This window comes from Pygoscelis adeliae, unplaced genomic scaffold, assembly GCF_000699105.1.
Source record: "Pygoscelis adeliae isolate BGI_AS28 unplaced genomic scaffold, ASM69910v1 Scaffold202, whole genome shotgun sequence".
Classification (NCBI taxonomy): domain Eukaryota; kingdom Metazoa; phylum Chordata; class Aves; order Sphenisciformes; family Spheniscidae; genus Pygoscelis; species Pygoscelis adeliae.
In genome coordinates, this window is record NW_008824544.1 from 2,760,790 (window position 1) to 2,774,836 (window position 14,047).

Below are 14,047 nucleotides of genomic sequence, written 5' to 3' on the forward strand. Positions count from 1 at the left end.
AACGAAGCTGAAGAAAAGGCAGCACAGCTACTCAGAAATTTTCCTATCACAATCAAAGATACATGCTGTTCACATGTAATAGGATTGATTTCCTTGCTGTCCTCATTTTTCAGACCAGAAAGTGTTTCTAGTTGACAGTCAAGGAAATTAGAAGTACTTGAAATATGTGGTAATTCAGAATATCCTTAATTTGCAAGTCTGTTTGTCAGTACTATAATAGATATGTTAAGATGTAAGATTATGGCCAAAAAAGATACTATAAAATTGGTGTCTTGTTGTTTCACTTCATTTTCATATTAAGATTATCTGAGGCCCTGATCCTTATATCGGATTGGAAAATGCAGGATTCGGCAGAGGTCAAAATTGCTAGGCCAGACCCTACGAAGAGGGAGAAAAATATTCTTTTCTTGTTGCTCACGCTTCAGACTCCAATGAAAGTTTAAGCTGGTTCTCTCCCACTTTTGCTAACACAGGCTTTGTAATTAGAATTCATCTGACAATGTAGTGGCCAACAGCCAAGACAAAGTAGATTCCAGCTCACTCCTCTGCCAGTCTATTGGCTCAGTAGTCCCAAAAGTAGAAAAGATGCATCTTTTTAAAGTGTAAACTGAGCAGTTATAATTCTGAAGACACGTACTGGGAGCCAGACAACGTAAGCAGATGCCAATTTTGCAGTCACTTTTCAGTTCAGTAGTTACATTTTTGCCTGAAGTAACAGATGGAAGTATGTCTACATACATAATGCTGCTAGAAATATTCTTATTGAATGCACAGGGTAATACATGTGAAACGTAGATATATTTCCATGTACACAAGCAGAAAGCCCATGAACACAGCAATCTTGGCCTAATTGCCATCAATAAGCTTTTGCCAATTACTTTGGCAGGTGGAGTAGGGCATAATTTTACCCAGGGTGCTAGTCTGTTGTTCTGTTAGTAAACAATTTTGTTTATTACAGCAATGCCTGAGAACTAACTAAGAATTAGATGCAATTAAGATGGGCTCACTAAGCACAAAACAGTAAACTGTCTCGATTCCAAAAGAGTTTTGCACATAAGCAGGTAAGGCTGACACACCAAGGAGGAAGGAGGAGAGAGAGGTGGTAGATCATTCCCAGCTGAGCCCTCACTGTACTTTTTACACAGATGAACTTTGTCATTTTGAGGTTTTGAGGGAATAAGGAAGGTCACCTTTAACTCACACCCCTCTTCCCCATTTCTTTTTTTGCAGTGTACTCACAATATCTAGCCACTGGTGGACAGCTACAGCCACTTGAGTTCCCAAGGGTTTAGTTAATACAAGCACATCTCCTGGCACTGCATTGTCTGGCCTAGAAACAAAGAATTCATATATTAATTACATAGTGAGATTCACACACGTTCTTAGGAATAAGTGTCGATAATTACGTTTTCACAGACCCATGTATCTTACTGCACAGTTAAAAAACTGACTAATTGCAGAACTACCCTTTGGGATTCATTGGCATGGGATATTATTGAGCAAAAAGCTGAAAACTTATTTAAGAGTGCTAATCCTTCTTTCCTGGAATATGACAATGCTTGCAGTCAGACACACACAAAATTACATATTTTCTTTCAATTTACTGGAGATGTAAAATACGATAGGGAAAAAAATTGACCTTTGTTACTTCAGGGCATAAGATAACCATCACTAGGATCAAGAACAAAACAATTTGTATAGCATAACATGCCACAGTGGAACATTGAAAATCAGTTACTGTTAAATGGACAGAGTGCTGTAAACACAGCAATTCTGTAGTTCTCTACAGCCATTAATAAGATAACTAGGAGATGGTTTAAAATGCATGTATAAATGTGATGGAAATTCATGTCCCAAAACAGTCTTCAATACCTTTAAAGGTTAGAAGCTTAACTCTCCTGCCAAAGGGAGAACAGGATTAAAAGATACTGGGGGGTGGGAAGAAGTGAAAGGACATCCTGTTTAAAAAAGCAAGTATGTACAAAAGAGATGTGGCACCTGTTGAGTGCTAAGGACAAATGCAAGCAGGAGAAGGTACTGCTTTATTCATCAGGAGACAGATCACAAGATCATAACACGGTATTTAAAGGATTTTTTACTGTATCCCTTCAGACCAGTGCCTTTGATTGTTTAGCGATTTAACTTACATTATAAATTCATTAGGCTGACAGACTGTCGTGGCCACTCCTCCTAAAACAATCCAGGGATTTAACACTGTTTGGCCACCAGTAACAGATGTTCCTGCCTCTTCTGCTGCATCTTTGAAACCCTGGATAATTAGAGGCATCACTTTGTCTCTTTCCTAGAGATCAAAACAGAAGTCAGAGTTCCATACACAGCAGTGCTAGTCATTTCAAGACTGGTCCAGGGTTTTTAATCACTCAAGCCAAATGCCCTCATGGCAAATAGTTCATGACAGAAGAGCCAGCCTTAGGAAGAGGTTAGCCTTCTGAAAATTGCATGTTATCCCACAGAGCTATGGTTTTACAGCTCTTTTATAAAGAGGTGAAGAGACATTCTTATGCTGAAGAAACATTCTTCAAAAGGTCATATAAAAGTAAAGAAATCAGAATTCTGGAGATTCAGAACAACTATCCTGCTGTTGTAATCAAGTACAGCCACAGCAGTGCAGCGCAATAAGGCAAAGTTAAATCAAGCTGCATTTGGCCTCCACTAACCTGCAAAGTTTCAACTTACTTCCTTCTAAGAATAAACATCCCTTTTTTGCTAGAGCAAAACAAACATACATGCTGGTCACTTCCACAAAAACAAAACAAAACCAAAAAAAAAAGAAAAAAAGAAAAGCAATCTATTTCCGTTTCTTCTGCTTCAGAGAGATGTTACAAAGCTGGCATAAGCAAACCAGAAGTATCTATCCAGATTGATACATGAATTGGTAATCAAATGCTGCCTTGGAGCAATACTGTCCTGAATTGACAGAAGCAGAGACCCCATTTTGGTGGAGATGAAGGTATTAGCAGCAGAAGATTTCAATGCCACAGAAAACTGAACTTTTAGCAAGTGACCTCAGAATGTTTCTGAGGCAAGACCCATACTATGAACTGAGACAGTCAATAAAACCATCTCTTCTTTAAAAGGCTTCAAACTTTGAGGAGAAAATACACTAAAGGTAAATACATTCTAAGCACGTTTAGCTGTTTGGGTCTTCCTTCAAAAGCAAGTGCCAAAAATCTTACCCTATCTGTCATTTTATTGCTGATTCCAAGGAGCATCAACATGTTGTCGCATTCTGTGACCCCCATGGCATAAAGGTCACTTAGGACATTGGCACACGCTATCCGTCCCTGAAAGAGAAAGACAAAAAAAAAAAATCTGCAGGACTGTCTGTGAATGTCCAGACAAACACCTGCCATGAACAAAACTTCCAGCGTGAGTTTGCACTCTAAGACAGCTACTTATTCCACAGGCTCCTGCATTAAGAAACCCAGCCAAAGATGTGGTACAATCCATTTCGTGCAATGTGCCCATCTAGGAGTGCGGATATCTGTTCCCTTTATAGGTAAGGAGAGAATTCATCCCAGCTGTCTTGGTCAACATACTCTCTCACTGACTACATAGGAATCCCACACTGAGTTTAGACTGGATGCCTAATTTTAGAGGCTGAAGTTAAGCTCGACAAAGTCTAGCTTTGATAACAAGCTCCGTTTACTTAAACTGATATGTTCCTATTAACTTTATTCCAGCACAAAACTGTACACACTGATGAAGACTACCATCGTATGTAATTCACAACTGCTAGGAAGCTAATCCGAAAAGCATATATTGCTGTACCTCTTCTGCATGGCACTATGTAGGAGATAGGGACCTTGATGAGAAAGCTGTTTGTTCCTCTGCACTACTCTGGAGGCCACGTCTACACTTCCAAGTTTTTAGGAGAGTGCTCTTCTTCCCAGAGGATATAGTTGTGCTGCCAGCACACTGCCATATTGGGGTGCTTTTCCTGTCAGGAAGTCAGTAAGAAGCCGTCTGCAGAAGACGGCGCGTGCCGGGGATTAAGGAGCTCAGGGGTCCCAGAAGCTGGCCTTGTCACCGCTTAGGAGCTACTGAGGGGAGATGTCTGTCCCCCGCCACTTGTACAGTGAGGGAGACATGCCTACTCTACCACTCGTTCAAATGACAAGATAGGCTGAATTTTGCTACATTTTAATTGACTTTTGTGTGTGTGAACATCTCCACTAACAAAAATTTGTCCAAGAGACTTAGTCTTCTTAGATTCCTCTAAGAAGTCTTGAAGCTGACAGGACAGAGAAGGGATCGCTTGGGTCACATGAGCTTAGCTATTCCAATTTTGCTAAATTAATGGATCCGAGTGAGGGTTTGTTGGGATGTGGACTCAGCACAGATGAGTCATCGAGTTTCCTGATGAAGATGCAGAACTTTGATACAGGATGTGCCCTAAGGGACGGCAAGATAATTTTAAAATACAGGACAAATTCTGTTGTGTTACTCTGGAAGACTCCATGCATTTTATTAAAATTGTTTTAGGTGTACAGCTGCAGAACAGTAACCAACATCTGGTTTTATGATTGTAAATCTGTGCTTTTCATAAAGTTCAGAGGCAGCACCACCATGATAAAAACAACAACACGCTTATTTGACACAATTTGGACAACAGAAAGATGCTTTAGCTGGACGACAAATTGGGGGAGGGAGGGAGGAACCTAAACACATTTCCACCATCTCTAAAACCTTACAGTCTAATCACACATCCAGGATTTTTACAAAAATTAATATTTTCAGGCAGTTACCTTACTTGCTGATTACATGAAGTAACACCTCCAAATCACAATTAAATATAATCCAGTTTTTAATAAATTCAAGAGCTTCCAGTGGCATCAGGGGAATCCCTTATATTTGGAACTGGAATATGTTTTAATCATTTAAATCTTAAACTATTAAGAGAACAGTGAGCAGTGTACTACATAGTTTGACGGATATTGGCTGTTAAATTTCCAGATGTTTAAGAACACTAAAGCCTGCCATTTTCCTTTTCTGGAAGGGGACTATCAAACCACTCTCCACTATCTTCAGTATTTACCAAGCAAACTGCTGGTTTATGCCCTCTTAGGAATGACAGATAAGTTTTTAAAACCACACTGACAAGCGCTCTCTATTCTAGTAGTCAGAGGTCAGTCTAACACCGCCTTTGCCAACTGGCAAAACCACTACGGAAACAAATTGAGGGAGTGCCAGTCTCAAGTCTGAAGTAGCAAAGGGAACAATACATGGCTTGTGAACACCGATAAACACGACAGGATTCACAAACAGGGGTCAACCTAGCTGGGTCCCACATGCTACCCGGACTGCTTGCTTACTCCCCCTGAAACACAAGTATCTATGTGCAATACTAAGAACTATTTATAAGGGCAAAGGATGGCGTATCAGACCCCCGTCCCCAGTCTTGAGTGAAGGTTCTTCTTAAAAGGGCACAAAAAATAATGGAGGGGGAAGGACATCCACTCTCAAACCAGCCAGTTTCCTGCTCCTGTGCTCAAAAAGGTGTCTCCACAGTGCCACAACAGAGGCCAGTACGAGTCCTATTACCGGTGGCTTGATACTTATTATGAAACCTATTTTCAAGTGCTTGTAACTTTTCCAATATCAAACCATTTAAGTTGAAAAGTCCTATGCTGGAAGTAGATTTTACAGGTGTACATCCTAGGGATACTTCAGACAACATTCAGTGTTTTTAAGAACAAAGCCAAAGAGGAAGGGAAAGGGGAAAAGAAGGAAGAGGGGTTTTGCATATAACTGCAGAACTTTGTTTTAAAATAGGTAGTAACAGAGTGAGAGAAAGCTGTTTTCTGAAGCAAAAATCTGAAGTTCAGCTGAGTCCACATGCAGTTTTGCCTTCCTTAGCCATTTTCTAATGCATTCTGTGACAGCACCCAGCTTGGAGCCCATTTGCACTTTTGGCTTTCCCTCCTTGCTTCCTCTCACCCCAACTAGTAAGAGAGATCAGATACGGAGTTGCAGGTAGACACTCTGCACAGAGAAACAAAGAGACTCTAAATCAGGGAACATCCACCCAAAAACAAGCTAGAATTGACTAGGTAAGGAGACAGAGTAGAAAAGCAAGAAGCAGAGCGAGCACTGTGCCTAAGTGATAATGAGAACAGAGGCTGGCAATGATAGGCATGGGTCAGGGGGAATCCAGACTAAAAACAGGGAAAAAAAAACCCAGCTGGAGAAACAGGGCAGCAGCAGTTCTGTCTTGAACAGAGGAGTCCAGAGCACACTCCTTTTTACAGCCTGGACACAAAATTCCTAAGTCTCACCATTCCTCTGCTCTTCACAACCGTCCATAAACCCTGTGGCAAATTGTATTTGACTGTCCTCCAACTGATGTTGGTCCACACAAGAAAATGGCCATCTATATTGCCCCCAGGTACTCCAGTCCCCAAGAGAGACACGTGCGAGTAGAGGATCCAGCAGCTCCAACCCTGCTGGATCATCACTGCAGGTATCATCAAGGCAGCTTGTGACAGAATCCCTGTTCTCAGTTAGCTTTTAAGAAGAAATACACATCTGTGAACAGATTAGGAAGTGGCAAGCCACCACATTAAAATGAACGTTGACAAGAATGAAAAGTGAAGGACTTGAGAGTCAGAAAACACCAAAGTTACAGCTGCTGGTACATGTGGATCACAGTATAGACTGTAACTATGATGCAACCACTAAAGTTGGACTAACGCCAAATTTACATTCCACTCCTACCACACTAGCCTAAACCTCATCTGGGCACAGGCTCATCTATCCACTCCTGTGGCATCTCAGACCCTTTCTATCTCCAAACAAAACAAGCCTCCTCCTTCACCACAGCCTTCTCACGCTGTCCCTTGCAAGTTTTTGTTACAAGGTGAGAAAAGAGAGTTTCTCAGCTGATGAAGTTGAACACAGCTCTCCAAAAACATAGATTTTTTTTTTTAATTTTTTTTTTTTTATCCCAGACCCTGACGAGTTCCCACATGATGTTAAAGCAAGCCACCCACTAGAATCAAATTTCTCAGGAGAGCTCAACAACTCTGTACTCCAGAGGCCAGCCTGAGATCTTGGCTGCTCAGTTTGCAGAAAGAGAGCTCTTCTGGAACAGGAAATCAAAGGAGCTAGGCTTGCATATGTGCACAACACCTGGTCAAGCATAAAAAACCAAAAAAAACCCTCAGTCCCAATCTCAAACTGCATGTCCAAAACCCACCTGACAGGTCTCACAGAACAAACAATGAACCAAAAACAGCAAATAAAGCATGCAATCATATAAACAACAGTAAAAGCATGCCTTAAAGCAAAGGAGTCACATTCAAATCACAGGAAACATGAATTCTAGCATTTCTTAACTTTCATTTAATGAACACCTCCTGTAGAATTCCTTACAGCTTTAGTAAGTCCTTTATTAAAGTTCATTTGTTTCCCCATGACCTTCTGTTCAAGTCAATACTGATCACTGCCACACATAACACCACAGAGGAATCTCTACTGAGACGGACTAAATGAAATACGGACACAGAAGGAGCCGAAGTCAAAGCGCACGCAGCTTCCAACAAGTCATTTCAACTTATCCATCTGCAAGCGGAGGTAGTATGACAGAAAAACTGGTGTTGACAAAGCACTCTGAAGTTGCCAGGTGCTATTGCCAACTACCGTCATTTCAGCATTTCCAGTTCTAACACATTACCTGGTTATTTCAGAACCTCAAAAAAGGCCAATCACAATGCGGTTCTGCTCCTAAGTGGAGTTTACCGTCTGCTGCTTCAGACAGCTCGTTCCCCCCATTTTGGGCTTTTCAAGCCAAATCCCACAGAACAACAGATGGAGGGAAATTTGAATTAAAGGTGGCAGTTCTCCCAACTTTCACCTATAAAAAGCAGCACTGCAGCATTCCTGGCTGACATGGAAAAGATTATAGGATGAAACTATGCCTTTCCCTCTTCACATGTATTTAGGAAAGACTCTGAATGCAGTTAATCAAACAATTAGCACTGCACATCTGGAAGAAATGGTCAAAATTGCCATCAGATTGGTAAGTGAGAAGCACAAATCAGATCAGCAACATAGCTAACAATTAAGTTTAGCCAACTTACCATCATATAAGGATCATCCACAATAGGATAAATATAATCTGTTGTCTGGACCAACGACAAACCTCCATGTCTTAATGGAATAACGCAAGTGTCCATCCCAATTCCTGCAAAGACAGAAATCCATCAGTGAGGTGAGTAACTTTGCCCTTAATTATCTGTTGCTCTTAACAAGAGAACTTATAAAACATGTCTGTGAAATACAACTCACAATACTGCCTAAACAAACATGGCAAATTGCTTCCTTAGAGAAAGCACATAGCACAAATAAGAGGAAAACCAAGCAAAGAATGAGAACTCCTGACTGGAACAGAACAGAGGCAAGAAAGCATGGCTGAAAGCAAGAACTAAACTACAATGTTCTACAGTTTGTTGCAGCATAATAATAGTGCATTGCTTTTAAGAACATTTGTGCTTGTATGTATGTACATTTATAGTTAAGAGGAACTACATGAATGGATATTGTCAAAAGCAAATAGGTTTTCCTGTCACTCCCATCTCAACAAAAACATAGTGACAGTTTTAAAAGGACATAGCCTCTCATAAAGGGCATTTCCTCACTTCAGGAAGAACAGAAAGACGCCACAAGTCACAGCCTAGGCCCTTGGTGAAAGATGATTCACCCACTTGGAGCTTCTGCAACTGTGTTAACCTCGCCTGACTTCTGTGAGGCTGAAAGGCGGCAAGACGACCTGCTAGACAGGGAAACTCCTTTGAGAAAACCACAACACCAAGCGCAGCATTTTCCCTGACGGTGGGTATTTCGAACAGAGTAAGTGATATTAAAACCTCCAGGCATTTGCTGCAATTCAAGAGCCTGCACAGAAGTGGCAGGTGACAAATCACAACATGCTAGCTGAGCCGCGCTCCCTGTCGGTATCCTCGTGCCTTGTGGCAACGGCAGGTAGCTTACCTCCTTCCTGGGCTGGCAAGAAGCTGCCTAGAATTACTTTGCATGCCTCCACAGGGCAAGAGTCTTCAAACAACCAGTTTTCAGGGAAAAGTTACTGTGTGGCATCTGCTCCCTATGTATTAATGAAACATACTACCTAGTAAGTGCTACAAGCCAGTATTCAGCAGTGTCCTGCACAGGGATGAAGCAAGCTGCTGTCATCTGAGGTCCTACTGAGGACACAGAGCAGAAGGTCTGCCAGGCAGTAAGTATATAGGTGGAGAGGATCTTGCCTCGCCTGCCTACGGAGGCAGATCTTGCCTCAGAAGAGAAGGGATACTGACAGAAGCTCATGAGCAGTAATTTAGGGTTGCTCATCCTCCGCAGAAGCTACCAAGCTACTATGCATGATGTCCAGTGTCTCCAGGGAAGTGCTTATAAGCAGTTACAGAGAAGTGGCTCATGTACAGGAGCTGTTTTGCCCTCAGTTCACCTATTCATGCCATAACGCTGCAAGACTGATTTCACTTGTGTGGTTTTCCACAGCTTCAGCAAAAGTGCTACTTGACAGACAGGCCAAGGGGCCATGATGGTCCTTCTGAGGCTACGTTTCTGTTCCACCAAAAAAGGACTGACTAAATAACTGAATCTGTTCAGAGAGGTGACTGAAAACAGTGATTTCAAGGTCCATAACAGCTCTGAGAATTAATACCAAACTTGCAGTTTCTTACTCACAGGTATACGCACAGCCATATTTAAGATTGCTCTCGGTAACACCACTTGCAGAACTAAAAAGGAGTGAGGCTGAGCCTGCTATTGGCAATTTCCCTCTTGACTGCATCTCAAAAGCACGGTGCATATGCACAGGCTGTAAAGTTACCCCTCTATCCCTTTTAAGCACAAGGCATCGGAGGCAAATAACACCCAACTCATCCAAAGACACATCTGTTAAAGGGATACTCACCACAAAAATGTATTTTTAAGAGACCTGAACTCTCCACCTTCTATTACTAACAGAATTCCTGTTACATAATATCACACCTACGTATTTGATGGCATTAGTCTACTTTTTTACCTTTTCATATAGCTGCAGAAGAAAAATCTATTAGCAGTTCCATTACTGTTTAGCGCCTGTAAGTTTATAAGAGGAAAAAAACCCCAACAGCTAGATAATTAAATCTAAAACAAACTATTACTGATTTTTGAAATTTGCCAAATTGAAATGCTGTTGTGAATAGCTTATTTAATTTAGAAAAAAAACCCATATAAATAACAACTTGGGGATAAAAGAAGCTGGAAGTGTCCTTCATTAGGGAATATTAAATTATAGTGCCACCCCAGCTCCACACACAAATGCTGCTTAGATATTTCATACAAAGATCGCCATTGTTCAAGCAAGAACACAGGCTCCTTACTAATCTCTCTCTGAATTCAATCTCTACCAGAATAATGGGTTGCAACCTGTTAGCCTGCTAATAGACAATTAGCAACATTAAAGTAATTTTAAATAAGGTTATTGGACACTAAATTGATAATTAAATAACCTCAGAATAAATACTACATTGATATTCCTAAGTTGAAGAAAAAAAATTCATTCTGCGCTGCAAAGCAGCGATTGAATACGCAGGGCTGAGTAAATAGACAAACAGAATTAAAAGTGTCATTAAACACATTATCTACATTCATTTATCTATATCAATATTAGGTAGAGCAGCTGGTATCAAAATACCTACGTTCACCCTGTTCCCCACGTAGGTGACTTGTGCAGGTTGTTTTCCCTTACTGCTTGCATCATTGTGCAAATACCAAAGAGAAAGTGAAGCTGGCAAGAACACAAAGGTCTTGGAAAGACAGCCTTTCCCAGGCAGCTTCTACAGGTGAGCAGAAAAGTTAGGAGTGGGGAACAACAAAAGGACTGAAAGGAAAAATGACAACTGTGGAACAATCCACTCCCAGCCTCAGCTGAAGCGAGAAAGTTTTCTCTTGCTCACTTTCTCTGACCCAGGAACAGAGCGGAGGGCAGGGAGAGGGGAGCTTCACCTGTGAGTCATCTAATTGCACAAAATTCATTACATAAATTTCCAAAGGCAACATATTAATATAGAAGTCCAGAAATTAATTGATATGACTTCAGTTTGCAAACCACCTACCGGGGAAAGGGAGGAGACTAACTCCTAAGCATGTGCCTATGACGATGGCCACTCCTGACTGTTTTTTCTTTGTAGTTGAGCGCATTGCAGGATGTTAAATAATTAAAATAATATTCTTGTATCCCAGATGCCAACAAATGACAACGCGAGATTCATTCTGCAGATTTCTGGATGCTATGCGTGCATTATACAACATACAACTTTCAAACTGATTAAACAAACCGCAAATGAGATCGTGTCACTAAGCAGACCCAACAGAAGGATCACACGTGTCTAGAGGAGCAACTACTTACCCAGCCTGGGCATAACTGCCCCCAGGAACTGTTCATCTTCCTGAAAATGGTTTTCTTGTAGAGATTCGAGCAGTTTCTGTAAGACATCCTGAGGCACTTTGCAGCCTGTGCCTTTCAGTTCAGTGAATCGGGTCAGACGGAAGCTCTTGTCCAGTTCGTAACTTTCTGGGTTAAACGACTCCCGAACAGACATGGTTCTCTCGCACAGACTGCTGGCCCTTCCCACCCCAGAGCAACGGTATCAGTTTCTCTGCTGATCAGTCTAATTACCAAAAAAAAAAAAAAAAAAAAAACATTAGAAAATCCTAGGACCTGCCAGACAACAAGTTTTCCGCATAGAGCAAGTTAAAAAGAAAGAGAAAGCAGTCAACGTTGTCCTTCACTTGTTAAGACAGGCGGGCACATTTCACACGACCCATTTCTCTAAGACTACAAAGGAGTGACTCCTCTTCCTACCTTCCAACATTTAAGACTAGAACTATGCCAAGCAAATCAGAGAATGAATTTCTTTTCCAGATACGCTGCATAAGTTTTTCATTAAAAAAAGAATCTAACACACTTACCGACCTCGTTTAACACAGAGGTAATGAAAGAAATAATAGTTCCCAGAGCACTGAGGCCGATTTCCAAAAGGCAGCTTGGGCCCTGATCCTGCAACACGCTCAGCAGAGACATCTGTTTGTACTCAGCTCAGCGCAGGGTCATAATTTTAGCCATTAACATATTAATCTCAAAAATAAGATGCTTTTCAAATAATGGCTCCGCTTCAGTTCTGATGTAAGAAGCTGAAACTCCATAATACACCTGTTCTCCTTGGGGGAAAATGCAAGCCCAGTGTTCTGTTAGTACAGGTAACAGAAGAACAAAGAGGCTATATTTAAGCAGACTGGTTTACCTACAAACATGCCAGTTTACCTTTTAGTATGCTCGCAGGCATAAAAACGTTGAAAAGAAAAGTTTCTTGCCTCTCGAGCCCTTTTTTAGTCAGCTAACAATACTGAGAATACAGAGAATTGCCCATTAAAATGGTAATGTAAAAAGACACTGATGCAACTCATTTAATAAAATTCTTAACAATGCACGTCTAATTTTAGAAAGTTTTTCCACTCTGACTCACATACACCACACTCCAAAACTAATAAGAGGCTTAACCGAGACACTGATTTCTAAACAGGAACGGCTGCGATAAAATGCAATATATCTTTCTCAGAGAAGAAGTTTTCAGGAATTACTAAAAACGACCTGTCTGCGGTAGTTTCTTAGAAAGCAAGGATCCTGCCTAACAACCAGAAGAAGAGTTCAGCAGCATCGCTGACAAAATCTGATACTGATGGTCACGCCGTTACGAGGTTAAGCTGAAAAGCAAAAAAATGAACGCAAGTGACTGGTATTCGCTAAGTTCGACAGCGCTAAATGTAAGAAAGAAGGAAATCTACAGACTGTGCAACCCGTTTCCCCTATACAGCACTTATTAACAAGCACGTCCATTCCATAAACCTTTAAGTCTACTAAATTATTGAATATACTTCGTAGGAATTGAAGTTTTAAGCTCCCTGAGAACTTCTGATGTGGAGCCCAACTCCCCTATACAGTGCTTTCCCTCCTTCTCTGGGAGGCGTGGCACTTATTTAAAACAAATCTTCCAAAGCCCAGGCTCGGGCAGTAATCCAAACTCTAGTTACAAGAACGTGTCTTGGATGAGCAATGAATTCAGTTCATAGCTGTTGTCTTCCAATGCGGGACACTAAGCACTTGCAATCAAAAAAAAAAAAAAAGAAAGATAGTGTCTGGAAAACAACCTGTCAACAGAAATGGGAGACAAAAGCTTTTCAAGGAGGGGGATTTTTTTTTTCCCTTCATTCTTTTTAAACACTTCATTCTAATTAATCCCAGAAATTTATAAAAAGCAGCTTGCTCCACAAGGGAAACGTTTTCCTTCATCTATCTAGTAATTGCAATATGCTTAGCACCCCCTACCTACCTATATAGGAAAGGATTCAGAGGCCACAGCCTACCAGAAACTTTTTGCAGTCTTCAGGACTGTAAGACACAGTAAATTATGTTCCCTAGTTTGAAAACAAATATTGAAACAAACAAGACGACTTTATTTAATGGAAAACATCCACAGTGCAAGGACACAATAACTTTTTAAGGAACATCTCAATAAAGCTACGTGCAACTATCTATTCCGCAGACTGCCCTGGGAGCAACCTTCCTTGGAAGACCCAAGTTTCTTGTGACTACCGGCAGTCTGCGCAGGCATGCAATCCGAGCGTTAACCATCCCTCCCCAGCGGAAGAAAACACCTCGTAACCCAGATGTTTCTTACTTTAAAAGAACGGCATAATAAATATTAAAACCTAAAGTTTAACCCTTGCCTCCCTAAAGAGGAGAGAGAGGAGAGCACAGGAGCAAAAGGGGAGAGCGAGGAAGAACTAGAGCCAGGTACCTACCCAAAACAAACCCAAGAGCAACTAACGGCAACCCAACCGCCTCAGACCTACACGGCGAGGAACTGCAACAACCATTTATCCACGGAGAGCGGCGAGGAGCGCTGCGGGAAGACATGGCTCTGGGACACCTTAAATTTCCAGCCGCTGCCTTTAAAAGCAA

At 41.3% G+C, this 14,047-nt stretch overlaps 1 protein-coding gene across 4 annotated transcripts in view; it reads right to left on the reverse strand.

Moving 5' to 3' along the window:
• SEPHS1 (selenophosphate synthetase 1) overlaps nt 1-14,018 on the reverse strand; it is a 25,445-nt gene extending 11,427 nt beyond the window's left edge. For 3 of the 4 annotated variants that reach the window (XR_663502.1, XM_009321756.1, XM_009321758.1), the window contains exons 1-6: nt 13,888-14,018; nt 11,435-11,696; nt 8,103-8,206; nt 3,198-3,305; nt 2,148-2,302; nt 1,240-1,330 (exon numbers count right to left, since the gene is read on the reverse strand). Coding sequence is in view for 3 of the 4 variants with exons in the window: in XM_009321756.1 (XP_009320031.1) it covers nt 1,240-1,330; nt 2,148-2,302; nt 3,198-3,305; nt 8,103-8,206; nt 11,435-11,627 (651 nt within the window). In the remaining variant the exon portion in view is untranslated. Of the gene's footprint in view, nt 1-1,239; nt 1,331-2,147; nt 2,303-3,197; nt 3,306-8,102; nt 8,207-11,434; nt 11,697-12,874; nt 13,143-13,887 lie in introns of those variants that run through there. The other variant, XM_009321757.1, reaches the window with a different exon arrangement.
• Between the last annotated feature and the right edge of the window lie 29 nt (nt 14,019-14,047).